This window comes from Plectropomus leopardus, chromosome 9 (genome assembly GCF_026936395.1).
Source record: "Plectropomus leopardus strain MGB_pleo_1.0 chromosome 9, ASM2693639v1, whole genome shotgun sequence".
Lineage (NCBI taxonomy): Eukaryota > Metazoa > Chordata > Actinopteri > Perciformes > Serranidae > Plectropomus > Plectropomus leopardus.
The window spans coordinates 3,833,471-3,852,433 of record NC_142184.1 but is presented as its reverse complement, the minus strand read 5'-3'; the positions used below and the strand labels follow the sequence as shown (position 1 = coordinate 3,852,433).

General features: G+C 40.4%; 1 protein-coding gene across 3 annotated transcripts in view; it reads right to left on the bottom strand.

Moving 5' to 3' along the window:
* Nucleotides 1-18,963, bottom strand: part of rgs19 (regulator of G protein signaling 19) — a 37,782-nt gene that overhangs the window by 4,849 nt on the left and 13,970 nt on the right. For all 3 annotated transcript variants that reach the window (XM_042491625.2, XM_042491626.2, XM_042491627.2), the window contains 3 exons: nucleotides 7,143-7,315; nucleotides 5,012-5,098; nucleotides 3,890-4,124 (listed from right to left, as the gene is read on the bottom strand). In XM_042491625.2, the coding sequence (XP_042347559.1) occupies nucleotides 3,890-4,124; nucleotides 5,012-5,098; nucleotides 7,143-7,315 (495 nt within the window). The remainder of the gene's footprint in view (nucleotides 1-3,889; nucleotides 4,125-5,011; nucleotides 5,099-7,142; nucleotides 7,316-18,963) is intronic.

Genomic DNA, 18,963 nt, shown 5'->3' with positions numbered 1-18,963 from the left:
AAATTTATTAAAGGCAACTAGGCCTGGGCGATATGGAAAAAAGTCTTATCACAATAGTTTTTTTCATATTAGTCGATATCGATATATATCACGATATACATCAAATCACTATTTCTGTCAAGCTTAAAGGTTCTCTTTGAAGATATCATAACCAGTGATGCACGATAATGATTATTTCAACCGATACCGATAAACCGATGATTTCCAGCTTCTTGTGGCCTATAAGATACCAATAACCGATAACTTCTTTTAGTTTGTTTTTCACTAACTGAGGGTATGAAAGGCTGAGATGTGGTGAGTACAGATGAATTTTAATATGTGCATTTTCATTGAAAAAACAACATTTCAGACAAAAAGCTGGAAAATCGCATTTTTCTAAAAGAGAGTCATTTTCAAGAGCAGAATCAATTTCATTTTTATATTTTATATATTCCCCCCTCATCTTTTCATGTCATCTTGAATTGTTGTGATCTCTGCATATTTACATGTTTTTCTGCTTGTTGGTGGAAAGAATCAAACGTCAGATATCAGTTTATTCTCTCAGCATAACTCACTACACCTGAACTCAAACCACGTCCACCAGCGAAGACACCAGCAGAGAATGAGAGTGGAGCGGACATTCGGAGACACCAGCGGAGAATGAGGACGGAGCGGACATTCGAAAACATCAGCGGAGACACCGGCGAAGAGTGATCCATATTCACTCAGACCTCACACTGGCTCACACTTCACAGGCTGAAGTGTAAAGTTGTTTCGGGCTGTGTAGTTTTGTCATTAACTTTAACTTCCATAGAGCCATAAATACATACTGTTACCAGCACTGGAACACACACACACACACACACACACACACACACACACACACACACACACACACTCACAGTGGCCCCTCAGTCACAGCACCAGCAGATATTTATAGAACGACAAGCTTTCTCTTATGTTTTCACTCTGCTCTTATTTAGGAAAGACACACACACACACACACACACACACACACACACACACACACACACACACACACACACACACACACACACACACACACACACACACACACACACACACACACACACGGAAAGAGGGATAGGCATCCTACCAAGGTCAGACATGCAGACAGACAGCCAGGCACGCATTTTCTCTGCCAAACTTACACGTCTAGGTATCTCTGTATCTTAGTGTATGTGTGTGTGTGTGTGTGTGTGTGTGTGTGTGTGTGTATGTGTTTATAAAAAAGCCTCTATTGCCAAAAGGTGATCGGAGCAGCAATTTATAGCTTCCTGTAAACACACTGTACGCGCACACACTAACACACATGCAGACAACTGCACTTACAAACACACCAGTGTCTAAACATGCCAACACACACACATGCATGCATGCATGCACACACATTGGTGATGGAGCCTGACAAGCAAAGCCTCCAGCGCTCATACTAAATAAAGCAGCCACTGTTAGACACACACACACACAAACACACACACACACACACACAAACACACACACACACATACATACATACATACACACACACACACACACAGTCAGTCACAGACAATACTTTGTCCATGTCTCGACAGAAAAACAGTGTGTGTGTCTAAGTTTATCAATAACAATATCACTTGGTCCATCAGCAGGATTCACATTTCTTAAGGTGGTATTGCTGTGGTATTGCTATATCACTGCGCATGTGAAAACAGCTGATGAATCAAAACGTGTATGCAGCAGGCAACAAAATTTACAAAATATGCAGCAGAGAGATTTAATTTAAAAATGAATGAAATGAATAATATTGATGTAGAGCTGAAGCTAGCAATTGTTTCATTCTAATTTTATTAATTATTTGCCAATCACAATGTTTAATTTATCTTTTGGTCTCAGGATTTCCCAAACATAATTTATTTACTAAAAAGTCAGCTGCCATGTACTGATTTTAGATTTTTAAAGCTGGACTGTTCATTAGGAGCACTGTTGAAATATAAATACCTTACAGATATTCACTACTAGGGATGTCGATGCTTAACTGTTAACCGGTTCACCGCTAAAACTATTTTTTACCCGTTACACATCAGTCTCTAGGTTAACTTTGCTACTTTACAGTTTACTGCAATGCATCCAACCCCAGTCTGGTAGGAGCTAGCGAGCTTTACAGCGCAGCTAATTACCGCAAATAATGTCATGCAGACCCAACAACGTTGGTGTGGAAACATTGTGCCCGTCCTCCAGTCACCGCCCCAGGTTGCCCCGGTGAGTAAGCAGCTCCATTTTGAGCTGTAAAACCCCCTTTAGCATTGTTGATTTATTTCTGTTAGCTCTCTATGAACTGCCATTAGCAGTATAAGCACAGCACTGCTAACAGTTAACGATGCAAAATTATGCCGCTTACTCACTATGGCGAGCAGAGGGGAAGGGGGTGTATGTATATAATGTTCCTGCAGCAATGCATTCTGCCACCGAGATGGTGTTACCAGCTAATTGGCTAATGTGCACCTCCATTAGCAAGCTATTGTTAGCTCCCACCCTTCCAGGGTGGTGTGCACAGCAGAGCAGCTGAGGACAGTAGAGAACGGAGGCTGGGCAGCTGGCATGAGTTTTACATGATAACACAGCAGGCTAGCTGTATGTCAGAAAAGCCAACTGAAAATAAAATAAAAGTCAAGACGTTTACATCATAAAACATCAAAATTTCACCACCTCTAAATGGACAGACCTTTGAAATGCAGCGCTAAAGCTCACTTATTCAATGACGCGTCAACTAAAAGGAAAGGCTGTATGATAATTCACACCTTATTATTTTCTTAAAAATGTGCCATTTAGTTACCAGTTAACGAGTGACGGCCTTTCAAAGTAAAATTAACCACAATTACACCGCACTCTCAGAGTGCAGGAAGCACTCTGGACACAGACAGAGCAGTGGAACATCAGGCACAGTGAAAGTGAAACTGAACCTTTTATTGCAAAGGGTGTATAAGTTTGCCTTAACTCGCCTGTCATACATCGATCTGATCAGCTCTGACCGGATCCAGATCAACAGATCATTATCTACCCACGAGTAAAACTGCTGTCGCAGAAAAAAAACAACTAATGCCTGTGCTGCAGTCACGGACTGCAAAAACGGTCAAATTTGGACAGGGGACACAGAATTATAAAATAAGGACACACATAAAATGACAAACAGTGGAGTTTGCTGAGGAGCAGGAGCATCATCAGTACATTTCATAACGTTTTCCATTTTCCAAAACATTTTCACCTGCTATTGAGCTCTGGGGACCATAAATATCCATACAGAACATGTGATGGATGTGGCTGTTTAGATTCTGTTGTGAATCAAAATGTTGGACAGATGGAGAAACTAACTGGCTGTGAGCGGAAAAAAAATGACGCCACAATGGAAAAGAAAATTCATCATCCCAAACTCACATAATAAAATGTTTAGAAAACATCATAATTCCCCAAATTAAATTCAGCTTATTTCTGAGACAAAGGAAAAGACTTCGAGCAACGTCCGCCTGATGTCAACATCCTGAAGTGATTAACTAGCGGTAATCTCATGGAATTTAAACAATGACAAAAGCCTGAAATCTTCATCTCTAAAAACAGTTTGAAGCCTTCTAGGGACTCCCCCCCACAAATATAGTAAAGAAGGAAGTCTCTTTTAGTTTACTGACTAGAATTCAAAAGGGGAAGTGATCTCTAGACTGCGATGTGGCCGAAATAGGCAGAACGTAGTTGGTGCATTCAAGGAACATTCAAGAATTGATATTTTAGCTGCCAGAGAGCATTTTGAGCTACATCACGAAATCAAAATAAACTTAAAAGATTAAAAAAATGTCCTTCAAACAGTGTTGTTACTAACAGCGATGTAACCACAGTAAAGCAACAGCCGTCTTACCTCTTTTGGCGACAATATGGAAATGTAATCCTCGTAAATGGAGCGAGCTTTCTCCTCAATGGCGGTCTTGTTGATTTCTTGTTTGAGGTCTTCGCAGGCCAGCCAGAACAGCATGTTCTCCTCGCTGTACTCCGTCCGCAGGAACTCCCGAAAAACATTCCGACCCGCCGGGTTCCTCATCAGCTTGTCGAAGGACTGAGACCACATCCGCATCTCTTCCGTTGTGGGTTTGGTGCTGAAGAGGAGACCGTATTAATTTTGTCAACAAAACGGTAAGTATTCATTCAAGTCCTTGTATTTTTTAATGACTGAATTGCAACGTCAGTGCAAGTGAAAAAATATTGTGACAAAAAAATCATGTCAAAATCTCGTTTCACTACGCCTTGACGTGTCTGTTTAGTAATCCAACCTCAGTTAGATCACAGTAGAAATCTCTATAATTATTTATGTTGGCGATCAGCTTGCCTGGCTCCAACATATTTTTTTTTAATTTAACAGAGCTAAGACAGCTTACGGTACACATCTACTCCCTGCTCTATCCTCCTAATATATTGGGTTAAAGCAGTGATCAAAGTTTACTAAATTTGATCCTTAATACACAGCGAAAGAAAATCTGAGACGTGTGACTTCATCGTCCCCAGAGGATGAATCCTTATGACCGATCTACCACCACCAGTGACTCAGAGGTCTTAATTTAAACATGCTAAATGCCCCCATTGGATATGCCAACATATTTAACATAACACACATACTAAATGTAAGCTCATGGATATTTGTGCTACATGCATGCTGCTACATATACAAAAAAAAATGATAATCGAAAAAGAGAAAACATGCAGTTTTTGCTGACTGTAGGGACATTTGCAGCCAATGTATTATTAGTATTTTACATTCATCCAAAAATATTATTTTCTGCAGTATAATGAACATTACAGCTATGAACTTTTAGATGGTTGTAAATGAAAGGCAAATGTTAAAAAGAAAATATAAGAAATATTTGAAATGTTATCCTTAAAATAAAATTAAAAAAACACTTGCCTAACTGACAAAAACTTTAGAATTTTTTGTTTTTACAAACTTGAAACCAAACTAAACAAGTGTGTGTTTGCGCTGCAGACTCACCAAGCTTCACAGTTTGGTATGGTTTCCATCTTGGTGTCCTGTGATATTCTCTTCCTCCTTCTCCGTCTCCGTCTCTCCTCTTCATTCCTGATGGTGAGACTGACAAGGTAAAAGTGCTCTCACACACACACACACACACACACACACACACACACACACACACACACACACACACACACACACACACACACAAAACCACAGCTCACAGAAGAGTAATTGCTCTCACAACTATAAACACATGTACAATCACCTACTACCCCATTTAATGACAACACTAACCACAGTTATGTTAACAGCAGGGTACAGCAGCAGCTACAGGCGTCTACACCTTCAGAGTGTGTGTGTGTGTGTGTGTGTGTGTGTGTGTGTAACAGAGAGACCTATAAATAATGAGTTCCACTGTGGGAACTATAGAGACCTAATCACTGCGCAGCTACTGTCTGACTAACGTCTGCAGACTCAGTGTGTGTGTGTGTGTGTGTGTGTGTGTGACTGTGAGCAGGTCTGTCCGGTGAGTATGAAACCTCAGTTATGCTTTCTGCACGGACGGTCACACGGACATGAGCTGACACAGAATCGTGCAGAGGAAAGGTTTGGGCCTTCTGGGTTTCTCCTTGTGGTACACCAAAATTTTCTCAAACTGGAGGGGGGCAGTGTATCAAAACCTCATGTCCATCTGCGTCTGCGTAGCTAGAAAATGTCAGAGTTTGCACGGCAAAAAGAAAACTTGTTCCAAGGGACCCCGGCGTCGGGGCGTATGTGATGCTCTGAGGTCACTTTGGCTATGCGGACCCTCCCAGCTGCCTTAAAGTGATATTTTGGGATTTTTGAAGTGGGGCTGTATGAGATGCTAATGTATAGTCAGTGTATTACATACAGTGGCTGCCGGCTGGCGCACTCAGAGTTTGCAGAAACAGACAGGGTGCGCATCCCACAGAGGTTGATATCAAAACATACTTTAGCAACTTTAAAACAGTGCCCACCTAAAAAAAATCAGCATCAGCGGACGTTATATTTAGAGTATTTCACCGCTTTACCTCGCTGTCACACAGCCTTTTCGTTTGGCACTACATTTCTCATAAAACAATCATAAAACAAGCTTAAGTCTTTGTGCACGCACACTGGGATTAAAAACCAAACGGCTCCGGAGGGTAACTCAGATTAGTCTACCACAGTTTTGGACTGGCTCACTACACGTTTAAAAATATTCAAAACTTTTTTTGCATCAAAAGACAACATTTCCCAAAAGTAAATGTCCTCGTATCATCAGAGAATAATTTTCACAGATGAATGTCAAACTAAATCTTTTGTAGCCCACAAACAAAGATCTCCAAACACTAAAGGCTCCACTGAAGCTGACCTGCACCTCATAATGAAAGGATGTGTCAATACTTGGGTGGCTGAAGGCATGCTAAGTGGAAACCACAGAAACTGCGATTGGTCACTTTGGTCTGCTTATGTTTCGTCATGCAAGTCTCTGAGGCCGGTAGAGATGGTTGCAAACGGAGACGAGATAAAACATCTTCAAAATTCAGCAAGCCGCTACTGTTGAGCAACATTAGACTATTTTATGATCCAGTGAAGTTTTTTCAACTGCAAACTGTCTGCACCTTGTGATCACGAGAACAGAAACACGATGATTTTTACTTTAATGACTGCACAGCAATAGTCTTCGAATCATTAAAGAGACGGAGGAGACAATGAAACAACTAAAAACCTGTGTGCAATGCATGCATCTGCTGCAGGAGGCCATATTTCAGTGCTATTACTCACTGCAGGGTTCATATACATTTTAGCAATACATACAGGAAGTACAAACACACACACACACACACACACACAAACTCACAGATTACAAGTCTTGCTGACACACTGCTGAAATTTAACTGACAGAATCACAAAGTTGTGAAGTCACGTCGAGCTTCACAGACATTAAGTTTACTGCAGCACTGATAAGGCAGCTGTGTATCATGTCTTTAACTGCTGTGTTAACAGGCCGCAGTCCTTCCAGAGAGCCGCTCTGCCAGTGTGTGTTTGCTTACATAAGAGCTGCACATGTGTTGGTTTGTGTGTATTTGTCTGTGTAAATGCAGTGTGTGTGTGTGTGTGTGTGTGTGTGTGTGTGTCCTACCATGAGCAGCTGCAACAGCAGCACCAGCAGAAGCAGCAGGCGTTGGGCCGCTGGGAATTCTGGGTAGTGGTCATGCCCCGCCCCCCTCCCGTCCCACTCAGTGCTGAGGTCTCACTGCGACCCCCCCCCATGGCCAGCTCGCCCCCTCGCTCGGCCGGGATCGGACCTGTGTACTGCAGACAAACACAGAGAGACAGAGAGAGTAAGTATAAATACCACAATGCAGAAAATACTCAATATTCATGAACTGATGTCCTGCTCTCAGCCTCTAATTTAAGTAAACGCACAAAATGTACCAAAAGTAAAAGTACAAAAGAAAATTATATTACCAAATATTACACTGATTGTTATTAAAGATGCATTAGTGCATAAGAAGTATTTTGCTGTTACAACAGCAATGTGAAGGGGGAGCTACTGCAGTTTTATTTCATTTATATTTTATTAGGCAATTCTGTGGTTACCAACCTAGACTGTAAATAAGGATGGACGACATGACAGCTCCCTCAAAGTGAGGTTATTCAACCTCGATCCCCCCCCCCCGTAGTATAGGTCCTTAGGCCAAACTGCAAAGTACACGCGAAATACATTTTTCCAAAGACTGTTTCTGTCACTGAAGGTATTTCTAATCACCCTGATGTTTGTCCCAGTGTTTGTTTTTATAAGTTCGATATTTTAATGAGTTATTAAATTAACCAAAAGGGGCTTTTCTGCCCTGACTGAAATCTATGACAGCCAATCCAAGCACTCACATTCAATGCTCACTGTTGGTTGGACGGGTGTTTTGGCAGGAACTCAGATATCGCTATGACACAGATGCAGGCTCTCAATGACATCACCTATCGCCCGTATCTCGGATATTTTAGATAAACCAAAAAAGAGAGCAAAGTTCTGCCTCACGCATCTGTACTTAATTTTTGCACTTTTAACTCAACGTTTTGTGTGTATTTTACCTCTTTGGGTCTTGAACAAATGAAACAGTTTGAGAAGTTTGGAGGGTTTGGTCTCTTTGGAGGAACATCTACCAACTCATCTTGTCATCTTGTCATCTAAAACTTGACAAGAGGCTTCAATTAGACACTAAAGCTGTAATCAACCAAAGAAAATCTGAAAATCTACCCACTCTCACTGAGTGCACTCTACCTGGTAGCATCGCTTCCTGCCACTGGACTCGACATTAACACGAACTCAGGGCAAATAAACTCTGTGTTCAGGCAAGTGAAATGTCTCCAGTGAAAAATAAATGTGATCTCCAGTGTAATATTCTCTGAAAATAAACTGAGCACTGTAGAAGCTGCGTGTGCAACTTTGTCTCACCACTAAGTGTTTAACAGGACTGATGAGAAACACCTGAAATAGTAAAGAAATTAACTCTGGGGTCAACAATTACTACAATTATTTTTTGGGAAAGGTCACAAGCTGAAAGTTTAAGAACCACAGGTGTAATCTTGAATAATGTAATGGGATCTTTGTTTTGAGACACTGGTAAGATTTCAGAAAACCGGCTTTCCTGAGAATCCCAAGAAGTCAGTCAGCTTTTTTCTGCATTTTTGCATTATAGAGCTGAGCTCAACCCTAACATGCTGTATGTTTGCTGATAATAAATGATTTTCAGGCGTGACCAAGAAGAAAAGAACTCTTAACATGTTTCAGATGTTCCAGCATACAGAAATGTGTCTGAATGTGGAGAAATTTGAGCCCTAACAACACCACTGGTGTTATACAGCGGCTAAAAACGGCCTTCACGTGATCGTCTTTGTTTACCGTAAACATACCGAGGTAGCAGAGTTAATATGTGTGCGGGGGTGTTTTCAACACGCAGCAGGTTTGCCTTCAGAGATGATTGCTGATTATGAGTTCACGGTAAAGGATCTGAAGTATAACAACAGCAGAATAAACTTGTTGGTTGGGGGTCTGGATTATAAAATGTATGTTTTTATTAACCTCTATAATAACATTAGTCCCTTTCCTGGCAGACAGTGTTTTATGCACTGATTAGGAAGTACTGACACTGTGATTCAGACATTATAAATTGAGATGAGAGGAAGAGAAAAAGCAGAGTAGAAAAAAAGAGGGATTTGTCAGTTAAATGAAAAATCAGGAGCACATTTGACTTGAATGCAAACGTACGAGCTCTTCTCTGCAGTTTAACCTGCTTTAAGTTCTTAAAGAAGGACAGAACAACATAAATCTGCATTAAGATTTAGATAAGAAGTGGGAAATATATTGAATCCTGTGTTGCACTATGACACTTATCAGTTCACTCCTTATTCATTTTACTTCTTATTTTCTATTATACTTAGATACAGATTCGGCTTACACTGCTTCAGGTGTTTAAAACTTGGATTAATGTTAGAAAAGAAAAACCTTTGGAAGAGTGAGATGCCTTAAAATTTCCTTTTTCTTGTTCTGAGTTACACAATGCCATTTGTAGTAATACAGTAACTATGTACTGTGAATGAATGCTTTTCCAAAATAAAAATATAAAAAAAGAAAACTGCTGATTTAAATTAAGATGGAAAAAAAAGTTAATAAAAACAATGATTCAGTCTTTGCCAACATTCAGCGTTCAGTTTTTTCTTCTCAAACAGTGAGCGAGATGAGAAAGAGGGAGAGACCGAGACAGAAAAAAGAAAAACCAGAGGGGCGGGGTTATCTGATTTGACACAGTGAGAAAAGAGGGAATAAATAAGTGAACTGGGAGCAAAAGACAGAAAGCTGAAAGAGCGAGAGATGTTATAAAATGCCAAGAAAGAGATCATACAGTAAAAGAGGAAGAGAGAAACGAGAGATTTACAAATTGAGAGAGGGAATGGAAGAGGAGAGACGGAGAGACACACACACAGAGAGAGAGAGAGAGAGAGAGACCATGTAGAATAGAGGAAGTGAAAGAGAGCGGGTATGGAGACAGACCGGGCAATGTGATGCATCATGTGATTGAGCTGTGATCACACACAAATACACATAAAGAACATCACACAAACACAGGTTTCTCAACTTTGGGCTCTGCATTAAAGACCCTCCTGCATCGCCTGACGTGCCGAAGATGTTGCAGGAGCTGCATCGGCGTATATTCTATCTAAAGCACCGTCCGTCCTCTTGAAGGCAAGATTATAACGGCACTCAAAGCTCAGATTCAATTCCTAATCCTCTGACGCATGGGCCGGAAAGAGTTAAGAGGCACAGCCATAGGGTGAGCGTACACACACTGTACAGTCGCACACAGTAACACATGTCTGAGCACAGAGTGTACATCATGTCCTCACAGACACATGCACAAAAGGACAGCAAATATACACACATACATAATAAAAAAGAACACGGGGACATGTATATGGACACATAAAGGTGCATTCATATGTACAAAGAAACGTACGCAAATACACACGCATACACACATAAATACACAATGACAGTGTGTGTGTGTGTGTAGGTAATTCCATGTTGATGCTACCATCATTAGATTGTGTTTGTTATTTTTCCATTTCTCAAAAACGGTGAAACTACAGCTCAGCTAACAGTAGCCTCCAGCTGTCGACTGTGTGTGTGTGTGTGTGTCTGCCAGCGGGCTGCTGACCTCGGGGGGTGTGTGTGTGTGTGTGTGTGTGTGTGTGTGTGTGTGTGTGTGTGTGTGTGTTTGATGCCAACACTCCAGAGAGCGGGTGAGCATGGTGGGATGGTCGGTGATGCTGGTCAAACTGTAGATTAGTGAATGAAAGATGTAACCTGCAACATTTTCAAGTTGCGCAGCCTGTAGTGGCCGACTGATAAAACACCGCCATGATTCAACATAAAGCCGGAACATGAACTAAAAACGAATTATCCAGTTACCACCTCAGGGTTGTAGGCCTCCACCCACCAGTCAAGTTACAGTTTCCACCCATGTCTGTCCAGGCTCACATGTAGCCATGACAGTTCAAATATGAGAAGCTACAGTTTCTAAAAACATGGATGTTTCACACACGTCTTTAACCCGACAGCAAAGAAGATTCACACAATCAACACAGTTTCAAGGTGGACACCCAAGATTAGTGTCACCTCAGCTCAGTATCTGACCAAATGTCTCCCCTTCTGCTCCTGAGACATGACTTTGAGTAAAGGCTGGAAAAGTATTTTTGCAGAACAGTATGATGTCACAGTGAAGTTGACCTTTGACCTTTTTGATATACAATGTCATCATTTTATCCTATTAAATATTTGTGTGAAATGTTGTCGTCATTAGCATATTAATTCTTGGAAAAGGTTTTGAGAGGCCACGGTGACCTTTGACCTTTAAACCACAGAGGTCTTTTCAGTTCAGTCTTGAGTCCAAGTGGACATTTGGGCCAAATTTGAGGAAATTCTTCAAAGGCATTCTCGAAATATTGCTTTCACAAGGACAGAAGGAAGGGACGGACAGACGGACAACCTCCAAACATAATGCAACTTAAAGAGTATTTCACTGCTGTAAAGATGGCTTTTTCATAAAACTGGGAAGTCTATGCAGCTGAAATACACAAATACTCTGAAACACTCTGAAACTGGTGCTACATGACCAGAGAAACCTACAAGTACCAGAATGCACTGCACCACACTCCCGCTGGTGGGTGACGTAATGCAACCTCGTCCACTCAGTACAAAGGCTGGTAATAAACGATTTCACAATACAGTTGAACTGTAAGATAAAACATGTTTCTGAAAACATTTGACTGTTTTTCACAATAAAGGAAATAGTATTTAGGTAGAAGATAGAAATGCACATTTAATCCTGTCTCTTAAAACCTAGCTTTCAATTATTACATAATTTTCCCTTAAAATAAATATTCAGGTACAGTGGAAGAAACTTAGGTATCTCTAATGTGGAGCGAAAACAAAGCGAACATTAAGGCTTTACGCGACTCAAAATTTTGCACCTCGAATCAGATTTATCTGTTCAATACGTTTATTTGATGATTCTGGGTGGGTTTTTTTCATATAAAGCGTTAAAGTTTGCAGCAGGAAGTTAAGTGTGACAGAAGCATTCGAGTAATATAGTAGACAAGCTAACAGCGCTAACTACACTGGATATCAAAAGCACAAATGCAGAGACTGTACTGCATTAAGTTGCTGTGAGCTGTAAATTCACCATTTCTCAGCAGAAGAGAGAAGATAGTGTTGTCTGACAGAGCAGAGCGTCTCTTCCTCTCAGTGCCGCTGCATGATGTCCACTTCAGTTTGTATCAATCAGTATCAAAAAAGTAAAGAAAGCTCACTCTGCAGCAAAATCTAAGAACCAAAACATCCTCTGAAGCACACTGCTCAGCACACTGACGAGCTAGAAAAACAAAAAAACGACTGCATGGCTTGAAGCAATCTCAATTAATTAAGGGGTCTCTGACTGATGATCTGAATCTCTGACTTTCAAAGGGGCAGCCAGAGAAAACATGTTTAAGTTTTTACTAAGACTGGTGAAAGAAAATCTTTTTGACCAAACCATGGATGTATCATCACATCTGGATACTGTCCTCTATGAACACACTGTTACACTCAGTACAAAATGTTGTCACACACATTAACAGATTTTCTAGGCTTTGAAAAAAAAACGGTGGTCTATGGGCAAAAAATACTTTATGAAAACTTTATGTCAACGGATATTTTTCTCTGTGACGTGTGTTTGAGCAAGGCAGGTGTACAGTGTGTGTGTGAGTGTGCTCACTGCTGAGCAACCACACACCCTTAGGAACACACACACACCCACCCACACACACTGTGCTGATGCCACAGTTTACCTACAGCGTCACAGCAAAGACAGGAACACCTCCCTCCTCTCTTTTATCGCCCGCCACATCTTTTATAGCACAGTGCAATTACGCTTCTGCCATTGTGTGTGTGTGTGTGTGTGTGTGTGTGTGTGTGTGTGTGTATATGAGTGTGTGTGTGTGGGTGTGTGGGAAAGAGAGAAAGTATAGGAGAGAGTGTGTGAGAAAAGGCAAGTTGGTACAAAAACGTGTGAAAATGCATGTTTTCCAGGAAGGTGACTGAACACGAGAGGGTTCCTTTCCACGTTAGTTCAGAATTGAAGAATTGAAGAAAGAAAGAAAGAAAGAAAGAAAGAAAGAAAGAAAGAAAGAAAGAAAGACAAAAAGAAAGAAAGAAGAATCGCACAGTCCACAAAGAAAAAAAAATGAAGAAAGCAAAACGTTAATGTGGACAGATGTCTCACTTCCTCTTGTTCCACGTTTATTTCAGTGTGTGTGTGTTTGACAGGATTCAGGTCAGAGTGTAAATCTGATTAAAATGAGATGACATTCGAAAGAAACCAAAAACACACACACACACACACACACGCACACACACAACACGAGGTAGTTCACTTCCTTCTCATCTTTAACTTTATCTCTGTAAATATTTTTTAACCTTAATTTATTCTGGTAAGTTTGAAGGAGACCACATGCTGTTTACCGTCTGCGACGCCCTGCTACACAACACACACACACACACACACACACACACACACACACAAAAAAAAAAACACGCAAAAAAGAAAACCCAAATGGACTGGTTAGGAGGACAGCACAGCAGCATGTATTTTTCGTCCAAAATGGTCGCATGTTTAAAAGGCAGTGCAAACTTTGCTTTACACACACTGACACACCAATCATTATTATTACTATTTTGCATTCGTCAAAAGCATTTTGAGAGTTGTTTGACCAAGAAGCAGCGAAGAAAATGTGGCGTAACCTGTGAGACACATATGCAACAAGAGAGAGGAACAGGGCAGAAGTGCACAGGGGGGCAGCAACAAAGTGGAAATATACTGAAGTAATGCCTTTACTGAAATCCCTCCAAACAAAGAAAAAGTAATGTTAACCTCTCCTAAAATACTTAACAGCAATTATGATGCTTACAGCAAAGTCCACCTTAAAAGCGCCACTGTATAATTTCCTTCGTCTGCTAGCTGCGGTGGTGAATAAAAGTGGCAACAGCCAGGGAGGTGACCTCAGGAGAGAGAAGCAAGGGAGCAAATGTGAATTTCCATTTTGCCTCATATTGTGAATTTTTGCCACAAATAGAAAAATAAAGTGCATCTCATTCACTGTGCGTAATGATTTTTATCTAAAGACAGATTTAAAAAAACGCACATGAAAAAAAGGGACTTTGTCAGTAAGGGTCTTGTCCTATGAGGAAATTCCAACATTTAGGCTGCCAGTATCTTTTTAAATAAAGATTTAGTGCACGGTCGTGGTGACACAGAGTCTACTTGCAGGATCTTTCAAAAGCTACAGCTGGTTACTTTCATTTGTATATGGCGAGGTTAACTCTATTAGCCCTGCTTTCCCTTAGGAGGAGGAGAGCGAAGGCCATAAAAAAAGGCTGTGGGTGAGTTTCACAGCGTCAGAGTGCAAAAAGCAAAAGCTCCACAAAGGAGCTGATTCATGAGTAAAAGTTCAGCTAATCTGAATTTACCTGCAAAACCACTGCACATCTTCTCCATGGTAAGCGAGAAGATTTTGCTGTTAGCTTGACAAACCCCACAGGAGCTTTTTTTTGCATTTGGGGAAGTTACTGTAGCATTAGCTTCGAGACACTGTGGACATGCTTTAGCATTGGTGAGGTCACCAAAAGGTCACCAACAGCTTCTGTAATGTGAACTTAGGTCTCCTGCTTTCATCAGACTTGTCATTATATAATCATTGTTTCCTATTTGACATTTGTGTGAAATTTTATCACAATAATCATATGAATTCTTAAGGTTATGGCCAAAAACATGTCTTATGAGGCCACAGGAACCTTGACCTTGGACCACCAAAATTTAATTAGTTAATCACTGAGTCCAAGTGAACGTTTGTGCCAAATTTAAAAACTAAATAAATAAATACTGCGTTCACAAGAATGAGACGAATGCAAGGTCACAGTGAACTTTGGCCTTCAAAATCCACCAATCTAATCAGTTCATTGTTAAGTTGAAGTGGATGTTTGTGCAAAATTGGAAGAAATTCCCTCAAGGTGTGAGGTATCTCGTTCACAAGACCATCAAAATCTAATCAATTCATCGTTGAATCCAAGTGAACATTTGTGCCAATTTTGATGAAATTCCCCAAAGGCGTTCTTGAGATATTGTGTTCATGAGAGTGAGGCAGAGAGAGAAGGTCACAGCAACCTTGACCTTTGGTCACCAAAATCTAATAAATTCATCACTGACTCCAAGTGAACATTTGTGACAGATCTGAAAAAAGTCCCCTGAAATGTTCTGAGATAAGATGATCAAAAGAATGATACTGACGAGGTTACAGTGACCTTGACCTGTGACTGAAGACCACCAAAATCTAATCAATTCATCCAAGTTCAAGTGGGAGTTTGTGCCAAATATGAAGAAATTCCGTCAAGGCTTTCCTGAGATATCGTGTTCACAAGAGTCGGACGGACGGACAAACCGAAAACATAATGCCACAGGCCACTGCTATCACTACCGCAGAGACATAAAAATGATTTTGTCCGCTAACACGTTGTCAAGGCCTCACAGGAGCAAACCTAAATGTGAAACAAATGACAAGCAATTGCATTACAATCTTAAAAAATGAATGGAGCTGATGTATTGGTGTAAACACAACCTATTTTTTGTGCCTGTGATGTTTGCTAACTTTACTGACAGTGTTAACATGAAATTAGTGTGATTCCATGCATACGTGATAACATGAATGTATTAATAAAACAAATCTAATGTAGACTGTATATGTAGGGTTAAATGCATTTCCACTTTCATCTTCTTTTTACTGTGCTAATTTGTCTCTGCATGCTTTGGCAGCACAGATGGACTCACATACCATGCCAATAAAGCAAGATGAAATTTAAATTCAGAGCCAGACACTGCCAGGGCTTTTGTGTACTGTGCGTACGTCTACTAACACACACACACACACACACACACACAAAAATACATGTACACACGCAGCTGCACCTGCCAGCAGGGTTTAAGTAATTAAGCGCTCATTTTTAAGTATTAATCTGGGAGATTACCGCTCCGTAATCTCACCACTTGATCGCCAACAGCCCCCTGTGTGTGTGTGTGTGTGTGTGTGTGTGTGTGTGTGTGTGTGTGTGTGTGTGTGTGTGTGTGTGTGACAAAGAGGTGGGGTCACAATGATAGATCAAAAGACAGGGAGATGAAATGAAAGAGAGAAATCTATTTATAGAATACATAGGATTTGTCGAGGACAGAGCTACAAAGTCCTGGACTTTTTGCACTGGGAAGGAAAAAGGGACAAATGGAAAGATGAATTTATAAGCGATAAGAGACAAAGACGAAGACAGGGACATGTGGACACACTTCCCAATCTTCAGAGTCCTGAGGTGAGGAGGTTTAAACAGCTGGAAGTTAATGAATTCACTTTTTACTTTTATAGTATAAAATAAAATAAAATAAAATACTAATATAAATGCAGATGTGGATCACATCTGTGCACCACCTACAGGCAATGACAGTAAAAGTGTCTGTATTTTGACACTTTTTGCCATCTGCAGCAAACAACTGCAATAACTACTGCTTTTTGTTTACAGCTGCTGCTTGTCACTGTGTGCCTAGGGTTTAATATTTTACATTACAGAACCCTAAAATGTAAGACTTTTGTTAACTGTGGCATATTTTTTTGCTGAATACTGAGAAGAGTGCAGAGTTCAGTCTGCACTCTGTGTCATCGAGGACACAGAAAACACTGCTGAAGAAAGGAGGGTATCCTAAACACTTGAAATTACTGTTTCTTTAAAATAAATGAAGAGAGAAAAGGAACATTATCAACAAAAGTTTTGTTACTTCTTGTTGAATGCTGCTCTGCAAACAAGAGTTTGCAGAGCAGCATTTGTTTTAGGATGGAGGTCTACATATCAGATTAAGAGAACTGTTGAACCGCCTTCCAGGTTTTGCACTCTGTTTCTTTTCTTTGTCTTTTTTCACAGCTGAGGTTTAAACTAATATTTTAGCATGAAAAAAGGAACAATTGGCTGCAGGTGAAGTTGATCAGGTTATGGTACCATAATTTCAGATCAGACTAGCTGTTACAACTCGGTGGAGGCATTAATGAGGTTTAGAGAAAGTATCTTGGTGTCATCTTAAATGGACAGTTTAACGCCAAATCAAAACTATATACAGTACAGTACAGTAAGTGCTTTTTTATCAATCCAGAGTATTTTGGCGTGAGTTGCAGAGGGCTGAGTGAGGCCGCCTTCTCTTCAATATATTTGAACTAGCTAGCACTCGACTTGTGAAGCTCAAAGCGCCAAAAATACATTTGAAAAACTCAACAGCAATGTCTCTTACCAGAAATCATGACCTGGTTACTCAAGATAACCCTTGTTGTGAGCAGTTTCATGCAGAAACTACTTTATCTCTATTGAACTACATCCACTAACTGTTCCGCCACACAGAAGGAAGCATGCATCTACTCATCGAAAAGGGACTCATGCTTGTGACAGCGCAAGATGTAAAGATTAATGACGTCTTCCCCGGCTGAGCTGTAACATTAACTCAGCGGCGCTATGTCAGTTTTCAAATATATTATTGGCACTTTGAGCACCACAAGCCAAGCGCTATCTAGTCCAATTATATTGGAGAGAAGACAGACATCTCTGCAGCTGACACTCGACAACTCACACCACAACTATCTAGATTAATAAACAGCATTAAAGGTAAGAGGAAAAATATGTATTTGGGATTTGGGGTGAACTGTCCCTTTAAATATGTAAATAAACACACACCTAAATATAAATATGCTAAAAATCCTGGGACCCCCTGTGGAAAAGGGACCAAATTTTGGTGAGAATTTCCCCCAAAAAACAGGATATCGCCTCCTTTTTCTCAATCTGCTCCTACTGAACAATAAATTACAGATAAAGATCTGTCTTCAGCCCACACTGCCTGATCATTTTTCTTCACAGGCCGACTTTCTGACCTGTGCAACCTTGTTTTTGCATAAGTTTATCAGGCAACATCAAACAATAAATATCATACTCCCGTCCACCTTTAGGCATTATTACCTCACAGCTGGAAGTGAGCGGCCCATTTCTAACCGACTACCTGCCATGTTCTCTCATGTTTTGCAGATGATTTTATATTGTGGGAAAAATTTCTGTGAAGTTACAGCATTAAAAAAAAAAGCCCTCAGGAGAGGAAACACCGGTTTATCTCTTCCAAAAGAGACTTCAGCTGAACCTCACGTTATCAAAGATTCAAGGCGAGATTAAAATAAGCCACAGTACAAAACCATAAAACAAAAACACTTCAAATAGGGCTGCAATTAATGATTTGAGAAAGCAATCTGTTAATTATGTTCTTTTCTTGTCTAATCAACAGTCCAAAACCAAAAGATAGAGAATTTAAAAAAACATTAAACAGAGAAGCACCAAATTTTCACATGTGAAAAGCAGTTTTGGTTTGAATGAACGACTGTAACGATAACAAAATATCCACAACTCAGGACAAAAGACCTTGTGTGTCCTTACTTATGTCCAATTCTATTTAAACTAGGAATGTCAAATTTGTAGTTAACCGTTAACTGCCAAGACTATTTTTGTTCAGTTATACATGATGCATGACTAATAGGTTTATTTTGCAACTTTTTAATTAACTGCACTACTGGTCAGTCAGGACAGCTTTATTAGCAGTATAAGCCGAATGACCAGCGCTGCTAGCTAGCTAATATTAGCTCCTCTTACATGTTGATGAGTCGGCCTTTCGAAAGAAAAATTAACCAACACTGAAATCCCTTATCATCACACCACAGTCCTAAAGCAGAGGGTACTCTGGGCACAGACGGAGCATTGGAAGGTGAGTCGCCGTGAAAGTGAAACCTAAGCTTTTATTGCAGTGTTT